Source organism: Marmota marmota, unplaced genomic scaffold (assembly GCF_001458135.2).
Source record: "Marmota marmota marmota unplaced genomic scaffold, marMar, whole genome shotgun sequence".
In the NCBI taxonomy this organism is placed as follows: domain Eukaryota; kingdom Metazoa; phylum Chordata; class Mammalia; order Rodentia; family Sciuridae; genus Marmota; species Marmota marmota.
Window position 1 is genome coordinate 14,972,788 of NW_025999982.1, and position 15,221 is coordinate 14,988,008.

A 15,221-nucleotide genomic window follows, 5' to 3' on the forward strand; every position below is an offset into this window, starting at 1 on the left:
AGTAGCACAAACTCGGAATGGAGAGAAGGAATTACAGTGAGCCAAGGCCGGTGATGCCCTGGCAACCATCCACAGAAGACCAGCAAAGTACAGCATGAGCCAGCCTGGCGTCTGTGTGAGATACAAACTCACAGTGCTCCTTCCAGAAAGAGGAAACAATCCACATAAAGTAAATGAAGTGAAACAAATTTAAAAAGACTGACAACAAGTTATAAATTAGGTGAGTGGCATTCTGATGGGCCCATGCTTGGACAGAAAAAGGACATTAGGGTTGGGCTCAATGAAGTCATGTCAAGTGTATTCAAACATTTATTCTAATTTTAAATTAGTATCTGAATACTTTTATAGAGAAATTATATGCACCGATAATTGCCTTCTTTTCTCAATCCAAATCTGGAACATATAATTTGGAGAAATATAAGTTTACTTATGGGAGTAACAAGACAAATTATAAAAAATTGGCACTGACTTTAAAATGTAAAATATTTAGGTATAGGATATATGCTTCTGACATGACACTGGGCATATCAGCTGGAAAAATGACAAAAAAAAAAAGGTAGGCTGATGAGTATAGAGAAATAGGTGATGAGTGCAGAGAAATAGGTGGTCAAAGATAAGCCAACCGTGCTAGTGAGTTTGAAGAACAGACATCCTAAGTAACATACCTAGCATTTGGGATGAGTTTTGATAAGAGTGAATGGTTTGAATATTAGTGGCACATATTGGAACACATATTCACTACCTCAAAGAAATCCTCATAGGAAGATAGGAATAAAATAGAGGTAAGAAAAATAGTTGGACATTCCTTCCCCTACTGATTTTCAATTATGCAGTTTTGACACCATGTAAACTATAATGCACCAAAGGACTGGTTTCAATGACTATTTGTCTTTCTAATTCCCATCATCAGATTGCATGACTTTAAATATTAACTATATTATGATGAACCTTAAACTTATATACTTTGTTCCAACTGACGGATTTTACTTCTGAACACAGTCTATATACTGTTTTGTACCAGCAGATATCTATTTGTTAAACTCAATTTATTTGTGTCTAACATCACATTCTACCTCACGACCTTTACAGCAATGTGTTTTCTTGGTCTTATAGCCTATGTGTGTGAGGCTTTGTATGCAAGTCTTTGTGATGTTTTCCTATGCTGAAGTATCTCTCCCTTTTTCTCAGAAAGGCAACAAAGGAGACTAGAGGTTTGAGGAGAGTACATACCATAAAAGTTTTTATAAAGAAACAATCAAATTCTAACTTCAGTAGAATAATAAAATGATATTGTAGGATCCTCAAAATCTAAAACTGAATAGTCCAAATTTTCCATTTTATATAAAAGACCTGAAGAAAAAGATCATAAATAACCACCTAATATAGCACACAAAGTTATTAGAAAAACTGGAATGAAAACCCACGCCTTTTTACCCTGTGGAGCATTCCTTTCATTTCACCAATTCTCAGTCCTGACATCTTTACTAGCTACAAAGATTTTATATACAAAACAAACTTCCCCTTGATCAAGCAAAAATCTTAAATATATGCTTATAGGTCTTTCATTGCTATATTTTTAGAATACAGTGAAATTTTCTTTTCAGAATTGCAGGAATACACACACACACACACACACACACACGGATTCCTAAGGTGTGAACCTACACAAGCCAGGTTGATTTATGATTTTAAAGATTAGCGGGAGAGATGCAAAGTGTGTTATGGGATCTGGACTTGCCCCTCAGCATGACTTTCAGCATTCTTGTTGTTTGTTTAAGGAATAAAATTACCACTCTGACTTGGTAGAGCCAACATTGCAATTCAGTATAAGTACAGGTAGCTTTTCTTTTTATTTTTACAGAATATGTAATTGTATCTTTACTTGAAAAGTCTTTCCATTACTCAACTAGTTTGCCACCTGTTTTAGAAAAAGCTTTAGTAGGCTCTAAGGTATTTAAGTTGTCAACCTTAAGTGGTCCATGTTCAGTCTGAATCACACTGCATGATTCTTATAGATCTTAGATTATTATTTCAAGTCATGAGACTAAGTTAAAAAGTGCACAAGTATAAATGGTTCAAACCTACCTAGATTCATCTTTATCCCTAATGACAAAAATTTCTCATATAGTTCTTTGGAAAAAAGAAACACACTTTATTAATAGGAAGAATATGTATCTAGAAGTGATACAAAAAATCCAGGAAGACTCAATTTATTGAAGCTGTGGGCTGTTCCCGCTCATCACTGAATTTACCACCACTCATCCTACCAAGTTAACTACTAAAACATTTTAGTACTTGGTAAGTGTTGACTATGTGTGATTAACTTTAATTATATTCTATTACATTTGAAAAAAACAAGTATGTGAAGACATAATAATTATTATTCTCATTTTATACAGGAAGAAACTGAAGCTTTTGGAGATGGATCAACTTAATAGGGATATAATAATATTGAGTTCCCAGATAAAAGAGTTTGACTTCAACACCTACAATAGAAATCCTCTTTGTGGTGTTATTCACAAAATGTTTGCTAAGGTGAAAAAAAAGTGTGTGTGTGGGGGGGTGCCTGGTCACCTAAGATCCCTCTGATAACACACTTGCATCTTTTCCATTTAATCATCAAAAACTAATTTACAACTGATATTAAGCTGGGGACTCAAAAGCAATTATTTTGTATCTGAAGACTCTTGCTCATGTCAGTTCACCACCTTGAGGCACACTGTAAATTGTTACATGCAGGGATTTACACTACTCCTAGCAAAACCCTCGGCAGCCATACATGTCACCCATCTCTTTTCATTTCTAGTCTGAGACATTGGTCTTGGTTCTGATTCCTCACTCATTTTTATTGCCAGACTTTATTTTCTTTTTTACAACGACACACATGCATACAACACCCGCACATGTACAGTTGGGAGATCATTTACATATGGTTGGGAAGAAGGTATAAGAGTGACTGAGGGAGCTTATTAATTATTTTCACCAGAGATTAAAAGACTATATGAATTTTTCCTATTTAAAAGTCTCTCTTTAGAATGGCAAAGGTCTAAACTTTCACTTTATAGAGAGGATAGGTCTAAGTTTTCACTTTATATAGAGGTGAGGGGATGGGAGTACATTCTCTGCAAAAAATTTTGAAATTGATGAAAATTTACTTAAGTTCCTTGAGTTTAGGACCTATCAGTGGTTCTCTGAATTTTCCTCTCATGATGGTTGTTCTTCACTAGCATTAACTTGAGGATGCCCATGATAAGAACCACAAAATTTTGTTTGAAGTAGATCTTGGATCTCCTTAACTCAGTTTCCTCTAATACCTGACCTATCATCTTTGAAAGAACTGAGTAGAGAATTCCAGTGCTGCAAACTTAAAAACATTTGACAGCATTAAATTAAATGGGAAGATGGTTTTATCATTCTGGGAATTTCCTGAAAGACCCAAGAAGGTGAAACAGACACAACCCCAAGTAAGATTTTACACAGTCACACAGACACACCGATGCAAAATGAAAACAGATTTCCACCTGAGAATTCAAGAAATGTACTACCTTGCCCCAAACCGGTAAGAATCCGATTACCACAAGGATGGATAGTTACCCATGGCGAAGAACGGGATTCCCAGCAAGGTGGAGTTGTACTTTCCATCCGTGATGAAGAAGATCCCTGCTGCAGTGATGATGGAGATGCACACTGTGAGCACCCCCAGGAGGCCCAGGAAAGGCTTACTGCGCAAGCAGTCCTTCATGGAGCTGGAGAGGGTGGCTGTGGTCAGGATCAGCACGAGGCTCACCAGGACCTTACTTCTGGCCAGGATGCTGGTCTTATGAAAGTCTCTCCAGAGGCTAAAGGATGCTAAAGAGTGCAGTTGGAGGTCTTGGTGCTCCTCCTGAAGCTTCCTCATAAGCTTACAGAACTCATTCTCCCACTTCTCCCCTATGAGGTCTTGGGTGGCAGAGCCATAGGTCTGGAGGTAGTAGGTGATTTGAATGGCTCTGGCTGACTTGACCCGCTGGTCCTTGCTGTTTGGCACTTCCACTACCCCGCCCAGTTGGTGTCCAATAAAACTGTTCCTCCCATCCTTGAAAAGAAAATGGGAGACTTAAGTTACCAGAAGGATGCACATTCCAAGGGACAGTTTCTTACTCTAAGTGAAGGAGCACAAGGAAGGCAAAGAGAGGTGCTAATTGTGGAACTGATGTGGGTGGAGAGGCAAGTCCAGATCATATATTCAACCTTTTTTGGAGCTATGTGGGATACCATGCATGATGATCAGAATTAGAAAAGATGCGAAGAGTACTACAAAGCTACACAAGACTCACCACATGCATAGGGAAATGTACATGAATACTGTTATTTTGATTTCCCCAAATACCCTTATTCTAAATATTTCCTTCCATAGCAATGTTATAACTCCTTAATGGAGGATCAAGTTTATGATTCAGTTTTAATCAGAGGCATTGCATGAGTTAAAAGCATTTAAAAAATTGAATTATCTTTTCTATAACTAGAACCTTCTAGGGTTCTATACATACACCTACACCAACACACCCATACAAACACACCCACTCACACACATTAATACCTTGTTTCTCTATAATCTGGCAATATAATTTCATAGTTCAGAACAATACAAAAATATTCTTTCTCACAACTAATTTAATGATGTTGATGGGTTTCCTCAATATGTTCACTCATTATCATCTTCCCTCCAAATACCTGCCTTAGATACAGATTGATCTTTCCCTCTAGATGATTAGTGGACAAAACCCCCAAATGAAACTGATAAGATTTTCAGGAATGATTGCCAAAAGTTATCTGAGTTTCAGAGTTTGACATGGTGTAGTATAGGCAAACTCATGAGTAAGAGTTTGGTAGGAGAAGCAATCATTCCTCCTGAGTGGACATGGAGTCCCTTAAACAGGTTCCCAACAGAAATTCTCATCCCATGTGCCTCATCACTCAGGAAGAAATTCCTGACAGCCATTACCAAGTTTTAGACCACCTGGGAATTTTATTTTTGCCACAATTGTCATGTGCTTCAATGGCAATGGTTGTCAGAATGTAGAATCTGGTAGCAGAAAGCAAGTTGAAAGACAGCTTTAAAAATATGCTGCAGGAATTGAGTGAGAACAGGAACTAAGGTGAACTTATGTCACAAGTAGAATGTGTGTGAATTGGATCAGGCAAGATGCTCATCTCATGGGGATATAAAAGGGTAAAGTCAGGACAGGAAAGAGTTCTTTCTACAGAGGACAGTGGTAAGGCAAAAAAAATGCAATAGTGTGCTAAGCATGGATGTCTTCACAGAACCGTGGGGCATCTTGTACACATGTGAAATAATTATTGGGGGCTTGTTTAATCCAGATATCTATGTCTGAGGCACGTATTTGTATTTGTATTTTTAACATGCACTAAAGCAACTTTAATATTTGAGAGTCTGTTGCAAACACAAAAAGTTTAAGAAGTTTACAGAGAGTACAAATGCTAGTAGTAGGATCATCAAGAATTTTAAGAGATAAGTTCCATAGTTACTCCATAGACCCATTTTAAATAATCACATTAAATAATTAAAATCATCTCATTAGTTCAAATTGACCAATTCCAAATGAAAATGTATTTCTAGTAAGTAAATTTGATTTAAAGATTTTTTTTTTCTGCTGGGTATCTCCCACTACCATGGCATTTTTGTAATTTCCCCTTTTCTTCTCTTTAAAAAAAATCAAATTGAAAGTTTGGCTGTAGGTTCCCAAAGTTCTCTCTTGATTAAATCTTTTGGAGTGTTCCAGCAGAAAGATGGGCAAACTTTGAAGGAGGCAGGAGCCTTCCCCCAGAATCGAGAGATTGTATAATCATTTGTACTTGTTCAGTAGATCCAAATTGTTCCTCAATTAGGCTTGATTATTTTTGTTTTATGCTTGATATAATTTTTGGCTCTGCCTTTCTGTTTTTGTGAAATCCCTTCTTTGGCGCAGACTTGTGCTTCTGAGGGAAAGTATTTAAAAAGCATTTTATAAGTATTTACTTAAGAATGTGCAGTTTTGTCTGTCTTTACTCATTTCTGTCATCACAAAGATTTCTCAGGGAACTTTAGCAGCAGCATGGAGATTATTTCTCCCTTAGGCCCCATTTGGAGACTACAGTGGATCAAAGAGGGTGCTGGTAATGTGTCTGGGAAAAGTCAAAGCTTTAAAGAAGACAAATATAGATTTTTAAATAACAGAACTTTGTTGACTTTGGCTAACTGCTAACCTCCCTTTTGAAGTTGCTGAAGTTCCATTTTTTTTTAACAAAAATAGTTTATAAAAGGTATGCTTCCATCCTATCTTTGTTCATTATACTTAAATAAATGTAACAGAATGAATTTCCCTCTCATATTCAGATCTTCTTTATGTACCTGAGCAAATTAAATAAATTTCTTTGGGTATTCTGGAATCTAAAGGCTCCATTGAAGAGTTACAACGTGTATATACATTTTAAGACACTATTTATATGGAAATCTTCTACTATTTCATAAATATGGCAGAAGAGTTTCTCTGTTCATGCTAATTCTTAGAAACTTCTAAGTAGGAGAAACAAAGAACAAATACAACAAATATTGTAATTACATTTTGGGCAGAACTTCTGGACTCTAAGCCATCCAGTAGGATTAGTGGAGAGAATGAATGATTAGGGTCCATATGACTCAATTTGCAGCAAACAGCTCACACTAATTGCATATTAAACCCATAGCTAGTTAATTTCCCTTCTAAATTTCAGTTTTCTCATCTGTAATAGAAGCAGATATGTAACTATGAGGAAATGTTGACATGATGTTGAAGTAAATTTACAGCTCTATTTCTAGGAAAATATGACCTATATAGATATTTTGAAGAGATCTGAGAGTCAGGAATTGGTATTATAATTAATAGAGGCATGAATTGCTTATTTCACATCTTGCAAGATCTTACCAATGACAAAGAAGAGCTGCTTTGTTTAAAAAATGAGCAAGCCTGGAGACTTAGAGAAGGAAAATCTGTTAGTCAAGGTGATGAACCATGGGTTTCAAACCAGATCTTCTGTTCCAAGTCTAATCCTTTCTAGAATCCTATGGGAATCAATCAGGGGAACCACTTCAACTCCTGCTTCTCATAAATACTCTTTGTGATTAAAGCTTATCTTACTCATAGATTCCCCTTTTCCAACATGTTTCCAACTAAAGCAATTACCTACCATTTAACACATACATTTTCAACTTCTTCCTCCCAAAGGGACTTACTTCTTACACAAGCTTCAAGATTCCTTTAAGTGCAGAAATCACCTTTATGTTCCAATGAAGAGAAACCTTAAAATAAAAATATGACCAGATGGCAACATGCTGTTTTCAATGCATCCCTATTTCAGTACATTGCTGAACTGGACTGATGTCAATAACATGAGATGAATTTAGGGCCCTAGTTCATATCCATGTCCAATTCTGCTCTTCTTCAATCTGTTCTCCAAAGTATAGCCAGAGTCTACTTTAAACAGGATCACATCATTCCCATGCCCCAGACTTTCCACTGGCTACCACTTGCTCTAAGAAAATAGGACCCTCTACCTGGCCTGCAGGGCCCAGCAATGGCCCATGGCTGGAGGAAATGTCTGACTTTGTCTCCTATCCCTCTCTTCTCCTCTTCTAGCCTCTCTTCCTACTCCTTAAATGCAAGTTAATTTCCACCTTACTTTGTATTTGCTGTCCTCTCTGCCTGAAATATTTTCTTACATTGGTCTTATAGTCAAGACTACTTGCTGCCATGGAGGTCCTAGCTTTGAAGAAACTATGTGAATTACACATTCTCAAGTGGGCACCTCCTTTCCTGCGCTCATTCTATTACATAGCCCTATTTTTTATATTCCTGATAATTATTCCCATCTAAAATGATCTTATACAATTACTAAATTGTTCCTTTTTTGTCTCCTCTGTGAGAAGATACACTTATTGAAAGCCAGCATTTTTCCTGTTTTTCTCACTAATAACTTCCCTATCCCTAGAACAAGGCTGTTCTAGAACATTCCCTAACCTTTTTTTAACTGAGTGAATTCACCTTAAGGTGTTAATTACTAATCATAGGTTTTTGTTTTTTTTTAAAGACTGTTTGACTAAGGTCAGAAAATAAAGAGACACTTTTCTCCCTTTTTCTATCTTCTTAGTCTGAATAACATTTCTTCAAAATATGTTCCTGTTCCATTTTCACTGTGAATTAAACAAGTGTGGTAAACTAGTCAACAGACAGGGGAACTGGGGAAAAGCTAGGGGAAAGGATTTGCAAGCACCATCCTCTGAAGTCAAAGGATGGCATCAGACACCCAAGAAATGGAAGAGGGTGGTTGGAGAGGGAAGCAGGGCTCCTTTAGTTTTCCTTCAGTAAGGGCAGCAGAAAGCTCATTAAGGTACTGGGATTAATTGTCCTTTAGTGAGAAATGACTGGTAGGTTGTAGGCAGGGGAATGACTTGATTTCCTTTTTTGTAATGCTTACTTTCATTGTGCTGTGGGAAAGGACTTAGGCAGTAGAGAGGACCCTGAAGGAAAGAGCAGTTAGAAAGCTCCTGCAGTATTTTAGTTTCTTAATGCAGCATAAGAAAATGTCAGTGGAGGCAGTGTCTGGCAGGTAAATTGTTCCAAGGTGAATCAATAAAAGTGCAGGTCATGATGCTATCTCATGGACATGAAGCATCTCAACACATTCTCTCTCCAGCAATTTAATATAGAAAAAAAAATTCTTGGATCCTTTAGCTTTTATTTAGATTAAGATTACTACTTTGTCGCTTTTAAAATCACCCCTACCCAAACCACATTCTCCAGCAAAAAGAAAATTAAACTCTTAGAGATAAACTCAATGAATAAATTCTTAAAGAATGAAGACTTTAGTGCCATAGGCAGTTGTGCAGAGAAAAAAATTACTTGATGATGCTTGGATATGATAAGGGAGCAAGTGTAAAATTTGCTCAATATATGTGCTAGGTTGACATTCAGATACTTTCTGTGACTGCGAAATAATTTGGCAGCACAGTTCCTGTCCAAGGCAATTGTAATTCAGATTTCATTGATTTTTGATGAGGCAGACACGGCGAGAATATTGGAAACTTTTAGATGGTCAGTTCTCTTTTATTGCTAAAAAGAAAATCTTCCTGTGTGATAAATGGTGACATATTTCAAAGAATGATAAGGCTTTGTTTGTTTGTTTGAAAAATATTTTTCCTTAGAATTATTCCTAGCTTATATTTCTTTGTTTCATTCCCCAATGTCAAGTGTATACACAATCTAGGAGTAAATGAAACCACTGGTTATCTTGATTTTCCTTTCCAGCATTTCATATTTAGTAGAAATAAGCAAATAATAAGAAAGCACATTCCTACAAGGAATTTATTTTTAAAAAAGAATCAAAAGTCATTTTCAAAATGAGGATTTTAAAGTATTAAAATGCCCCAAATAAATAATAAATTAAATCTATTTTGTCACAGTGCTAAGCTAGGAAAATGCAGTAGTGTGTTTCAGATATTTTTCAAAGAGTAAGGTTAAAAAACAAGGTTTCTGTGCTGCTGAAATAAAATAAAACTTTAGCCAAACAGAATATGAAATAAGTTAAACAAAGCACTCTGGCATATCAATGAACTGAGGCTTGGCTGGAAATTTTTAACACACGTGGCAGACATGGTTCCAAGATTCTGGAACTTTATTTGCATTATTTTCAGCAAGTCTTCCAGTCACTCTATGAGGAAGTGCTAAACTGGAGGTGCTACAAGTCACCAATGAGGGCCTGGCACTTCGAGAAACCATGCAAGAAGAATAAGTTCAGGTAGCTATGAAATAGCATCATCATTTGATTTCTGTTTCTGGCTCCAAGACTCATGTTCTTAACACAACAGCACATATATTTGGATAATTTATGAATATACTTTGAATGAGAGGAGGTGAAATATACTGGTTATGTACACATATTCAAGAAGTCAATTGTCTTGTCAAGTCCCAGCCACGACACCAGTAAGCCGTGTGGGTGTCTTAAGCTCCCTACACATCAGGCTTATTATTGTTAAAACAAGAATCAGAAGGCATTTTAAGGACCAAATGTATTAATGTATATGTAAAGTATTTAAATAGTACTCGGAAGGATTGGGTATTATTCTCATTAATATAAATCACAAATGAAATATTTAAATAATACAGTTTATTCATTTAGCCATATAAGATTATTCCATATCTCCCAGCAAATGTCTATAATGTGATGGAAAAAACACAGGGCACAGGACCAAGTCACCTGGTTTTAAGAGGACAAGCTGCTTGACTTCTCTGAATGCCAATTCCCTCCTTTCCAAAGTACAAGGTTTGGCTCCTATTATCTCTAAAGGTCTGATTTGCTCTTCAATTAATGATTCACTGGCAGTAAAGTTATCAGACACCACAAAGTATGCTAGAGAAACCTGTGTTAGACAGGGTAGGGGGTAGAAATAAGAAGGAAGGGGAAACGCAAGATGACCTATGTTCGTTTCTATAGAAACAAGAAGCTTTTTATCTTTTTTCTAAATCTGGACCCAGTTGCTTCTTCTCTTTCTTCGGGTAATCTCCAGAGAAAATTCTCCTCAAATGGAAAAAAATATAAGGACTTTGCTCCAATTTATTGAGATAAAAATCATCTCTCATTAGCCCAGATTTTTATATTTTAAATTTTTTTCTATCTTCAGATCTCTGTTATTATTCTTTTTACTGCATTGATTTGCATAGTACATAACAGCATAAATACATCAAATTTCTTCTTTTTTTCCCCAAAATCTTTATACAAATTTACTAACAATGTGTAGAAGTAGAGTTAAACATCTGCATTAAAAATGAGCCATATAAAAACTACCTTTTCTGTTTTTCTGGAAATCCTATTAGCAATCCTATCTATCCATAAAATCTTTATAAAAACCATATTACTATTCTTAAGTACATCTTTCACAAAGGGATCATGGTCATTACTTGAGGCCAAGTAGTTCCTATCAAAAAACACTTAGCTCTATTGCTGTCCTGCATTATGGAGGTTGGCCATCACCCACATGGGAGCATTTGAGGTAAAGTCCCTAGGTACAGTGACCCCCTTTAGTGGAGATCATTTCTTCTGAACTAAGAAACTCTATTCTAAAAAAGCTCAGGTTACAACCACAGGCCACATAAGAAATGTGACACCTGTGCCCTTAGCCCCTCTAAGTGAAAAATAGATCAGTCTGACAACCCAGGGAGACAGACCTCCCAGCAGAGCTCACCACGCCCTGCTGCAGTGGTAAAGTTGGGGAAGTTGGGAAAAGCTCAGGCCCTGCAGATGTCTACAGGAGGCACCAGTATGGCGAGTACCTGAGTGTACCCAGGATACCAAGTGGAACCTGGCAAGAAGGGCAGAATCATCCATTGTTCAAAAAATATTCAGAGCACACACTCCATTCCTGATGCTTCTTCTGAGGAGAAACTGATGAACAGCTACAGTTAACTTCAAAGAGCTCTGGAAGACGAGGTGGGGAGAGTAGATTGGCATTATAACACACACACACACATATATATGTACTGGTGAACATATGCTGTTAAGGGAACACCAGAAAGGAATCATCTAACCTAGGAGACACTAAGAAGGCTTTCCAAGCTGGTGGCCTCTTATCTGACACCTGAAGCAATAGTAGTCATTATTCAAATAAGGACGAAGGATTTGATTGCTGCAGATGAATAGTCTTACAGGCAGAGGAAACAGCATGCATGAGCCCCAGAAAGGACAGTAGGTATGTTGTGCTCCCGGGACTTAAAGAATGACTGGAGTGTACAATGTGGAGGCTGGCTGATGCAGAGATTGGGACTGGTGATGAGTACAGAGATGTGCTTATTCAAAAGCTCTTTTTAAAACTAAATTGTAAAAATTAACTTCTGGTGTGCCTTGGGATGGAAGTGGGCACTAGAAAGGGTGTGTGTGTGTGTGTGTGTTTATAAATATATACATATATTCATATCCCAATTATCTAACATTGTGTAAATTAACGATATATATATATATTTTTCAGATCTTATGGAATGCATACTATTCTGAAAATAAATTTTCCCCACAGCCAAGCTTCTTCCAGAGAATTACCTTTCTGGAGTGCTGAAGGCATCTTGGAGAAAAATTTACTTCTCAGAGGTGTGAGAGTCATTGGAAGTATTATACTAATTCTAATGATTCCCATCACTCCAATAAATTAAAACAAATAATATGTGTATGGAGGATCTGGGAAAGTAGATTGCTAGTTTGGGTGCAGAAATAACATAAAGACAAATGAAGGGAAGATAAAGTCTCCTCCTTGGAAGAATTTATGCTGTTTTTGTAGAAATAAAGCACATAAACATGATGGGAAGAGGATAAAGTGTCAAGGAACATGGCAGTACAGAAACCTGGTAAAAAATCAAGATAAGTACTAGGGCAAAATTACATACAGCATGATCCTGACCATGTAAAAATAAATATGTACATATAAACATTCAAAAGAAATGCATTTGGTGTAGGTTTACAGGTCATTCCTGTGTTCTTGGTTAGATTTTTTTATATTATCTTGAAAAACTTTCCTTGACTCAACAGAATCAATAAAAGTACACGTGTTAGTGGAAGTGACTAAAGGTGAATTGAAGAGGTGAGATAAGTTATGTATGACATCTAGTCAAATTTCCCTTAGTCAGTGGGGGAGGAAGGAGGACCCAGGACTTCTTCAATACCTAACTCAGTTCTAGGCAATCTGCTTTATAGCTCTCAAGTCAGCTAGAGATGGGGCAGTTCATCCTTCCTCGTGAAAGACTTCAATTTTGCCTTTTGAGAAATAATGAATGAAGCATTCTACTTAAAGTTACAGGTTGGTAACTGCTAACAGATTCCTGGTTGCTAAAGACAGGGTCAAGTGCTAACACTCAGCTCCTGAGCTGATCCGAACTTGCACTTGGCTAACTGATGTTTTCTCTTCAAAGAAAAGATCATGGGGGCATTTTTATTCAAAGGAACCTATTTTGATAATTAATACATGTTGCTGTTTGCCATTTTTAGTATCTGTTTTATGATTTCAACTAGCCATTCAAGTTCATTGAAGATAGGGAAGGAAGATGGTACCTTTTTCAAGCTAAAGGAAACAAATATGGGACATACATCTCAAGGAAATGTATTGGAACAGAAATCAATAATACAGCTTTAATTTGCAGTTGTGGGTGAGGTTGACTGTGTCTTAATTCCTTGATAAAACAAGCAAGTTACCACTGTATCTCTAGAAGATGATTCAGATCTTATTCCTTCGTCATCTTATACGAACCCCTACCTCTCTTCCTTGGATCATCTCTTTTTCCTCTCTCCTCTCTCCCACCTCCCTTTCTCCTTATTTCTTTCTCTTTCTCTCTCTCTGACCCTTTCTCCCTGTGTTCTTCCTTTTCACCCTTCCATCTCTGTCCTTTATTTGAAAGACAAAACTACCTTAAAGCCACAGTAAAGAATAATCACACTAAAGGATAATTATTGAACTATATCACTAAAATGCTAGATAAAGAATACAACACTTGCTTAAGTTCCTTTTATCTTTACTAAATTAACTTTTCTTTGTAATCCCCAAAAGGACCGACGAGCTTTGAAAATATAGTTTGTGATATACATCCTAATGAGATCCACACAATTGTTCTTTACTATGACCAAGATATTCAGCCTCAATTATTAAAATAATTGAAAGCCTTTTGATAAAGTCAAGAAAGTAAGTACTCTCCTATCTGGTCATTCCATGTGCAAGTTAAATATTACTTTTCAGCTTGGGCAACGAGGGGGCAATGGCTCACCTTTTCAAGCGTGTTAACATTTCTTGGCGGATGTGATGCATTTTAGACAAGAACATGGGCTAGTCTTTATATTAAACTTTATACTCTTGGATATCTAGAAAAGAAACTCCTAGACGCCTTTGGAAATTACATTTTTTTAAAAAAAAAAACTTACATTTGAATAAAAGTTATTTCAGAGGCAAGTTTCCTTGCATGACCATTTGCCTTACTAAAAAAGATTAACAAAAATTCATTAAAATTTAGAAAGTTGTTATCTTTTGCCTTTCTGGTTTTCTTTAAGGCAAATATTAATACAGATAGCTTGCCTTCACCTTACATTTAATTATGTGTCTGATGCAGAAGAGAAGTGACTCAACTAAGCTAAGGAGGTTGCAAGTGAGGAAATAAGTCAATAGCACATTGAATGATGTTTCATGATTGTAGACCAGCTTTAGTAAGGAAGATAAACTCTCATGCCATTTTATTATTAAATGAGACCAATTTAGGTGTATTTTGGAATCTCTATATGTATCTTTAGTTTTATACCTTTGTGATGCTTTTCAGCTAATAATACAAATTAAATTATTTCATTTGATCACATAGCCCATTTTTATTTGGAAAATACAGTACCCTTTGTAATTCAGGTGGTAGTAAATTACAATGAGTAAAAGCATAAATGACTGGATAACTCCAAAAGGTCTTGACAACTGATTTATTTAGATTTTTACGCACTAGGGAAAAATATGAAGGTGGCCAGTCTCATTACACTGAAAACAATCATCATCATGAATGTACCATTTCAAATTAGGCCAATTTGAAGCAGGACAACCACATTCTAGCCCTGGGGAGTTTAATTGCCTCCACTACATAAACATGACTGCTGCTTTTTCCAGCCACACATAAGTATCCCTGATAACTGTGTCCGTTCTGAAGTCACCTAGTCCTATATCATAGGGTTTGGAGACAAGTTGTAATCAAAGTTGAATTCCTCGTTTAGTTTGGTTTCAGCATTAGAAGTCTGATTTCTCATACTCTTGAAAATCAACACTTTTTCTTCAATAAAGCACTACCTTTCTTAGCAATCATGAAATTCATATGGAAAAATAAAAGACCCAGAATAGCAAAAACAATGCTAAGCAGGAAGTGTGAATCAGGCGGTATAGCGATACCAGACTTCAAACTATACTACAGAGCAATAGTAACAAAAACAGCATGGTACTGGTACCAAAACAGGCGGGTGGACCAATGGTACAGAATAGAGGACACAGAAACCAATCCACAAAACTACAACTATCTTATATTTGATAAAGGGGCTAAAAGCATGCAATGGAGGAAGGATAGCATCTTCAACAAATGGTGCTGGGAAAACTGGAAATCCATATGCAACAAAATGAAACTGAATCCCTTTCTCTCGCCATGCACAAAAGT

The 15,221-nt window shown here is 36.5% G+C and overlaps 1 protein-coding gene across 2 annotated transcripts in view; it reads right to left on the reverse strand.

Annotated features, from left to right (window-relative positions):
* Window positions 1-1,982: 1,982 nt before the first annotated feature.
* The window catches only part of LOC107144083 (patched domain-containing protein 4), a 56,800-nt gene continuing 43,561 nt past the window's right edge, over window positions 1,983-15,221 (reverse strand). For both annotated transcript variants that reach the window (XM_015487934.2, XM_015487935.2), the window contains exon 2: window positions 1,983-4,075. In XM_015487934.2, coding sequence (XP_015343420.2) covers window positions 3,572-4,075 — 504 coding nt within the window. In that variant the 3' untranslated portion in view covers window positions 1,983-3,571. The remainder of the gene's footprint in view (window positions 4,076-15,221) is intronic.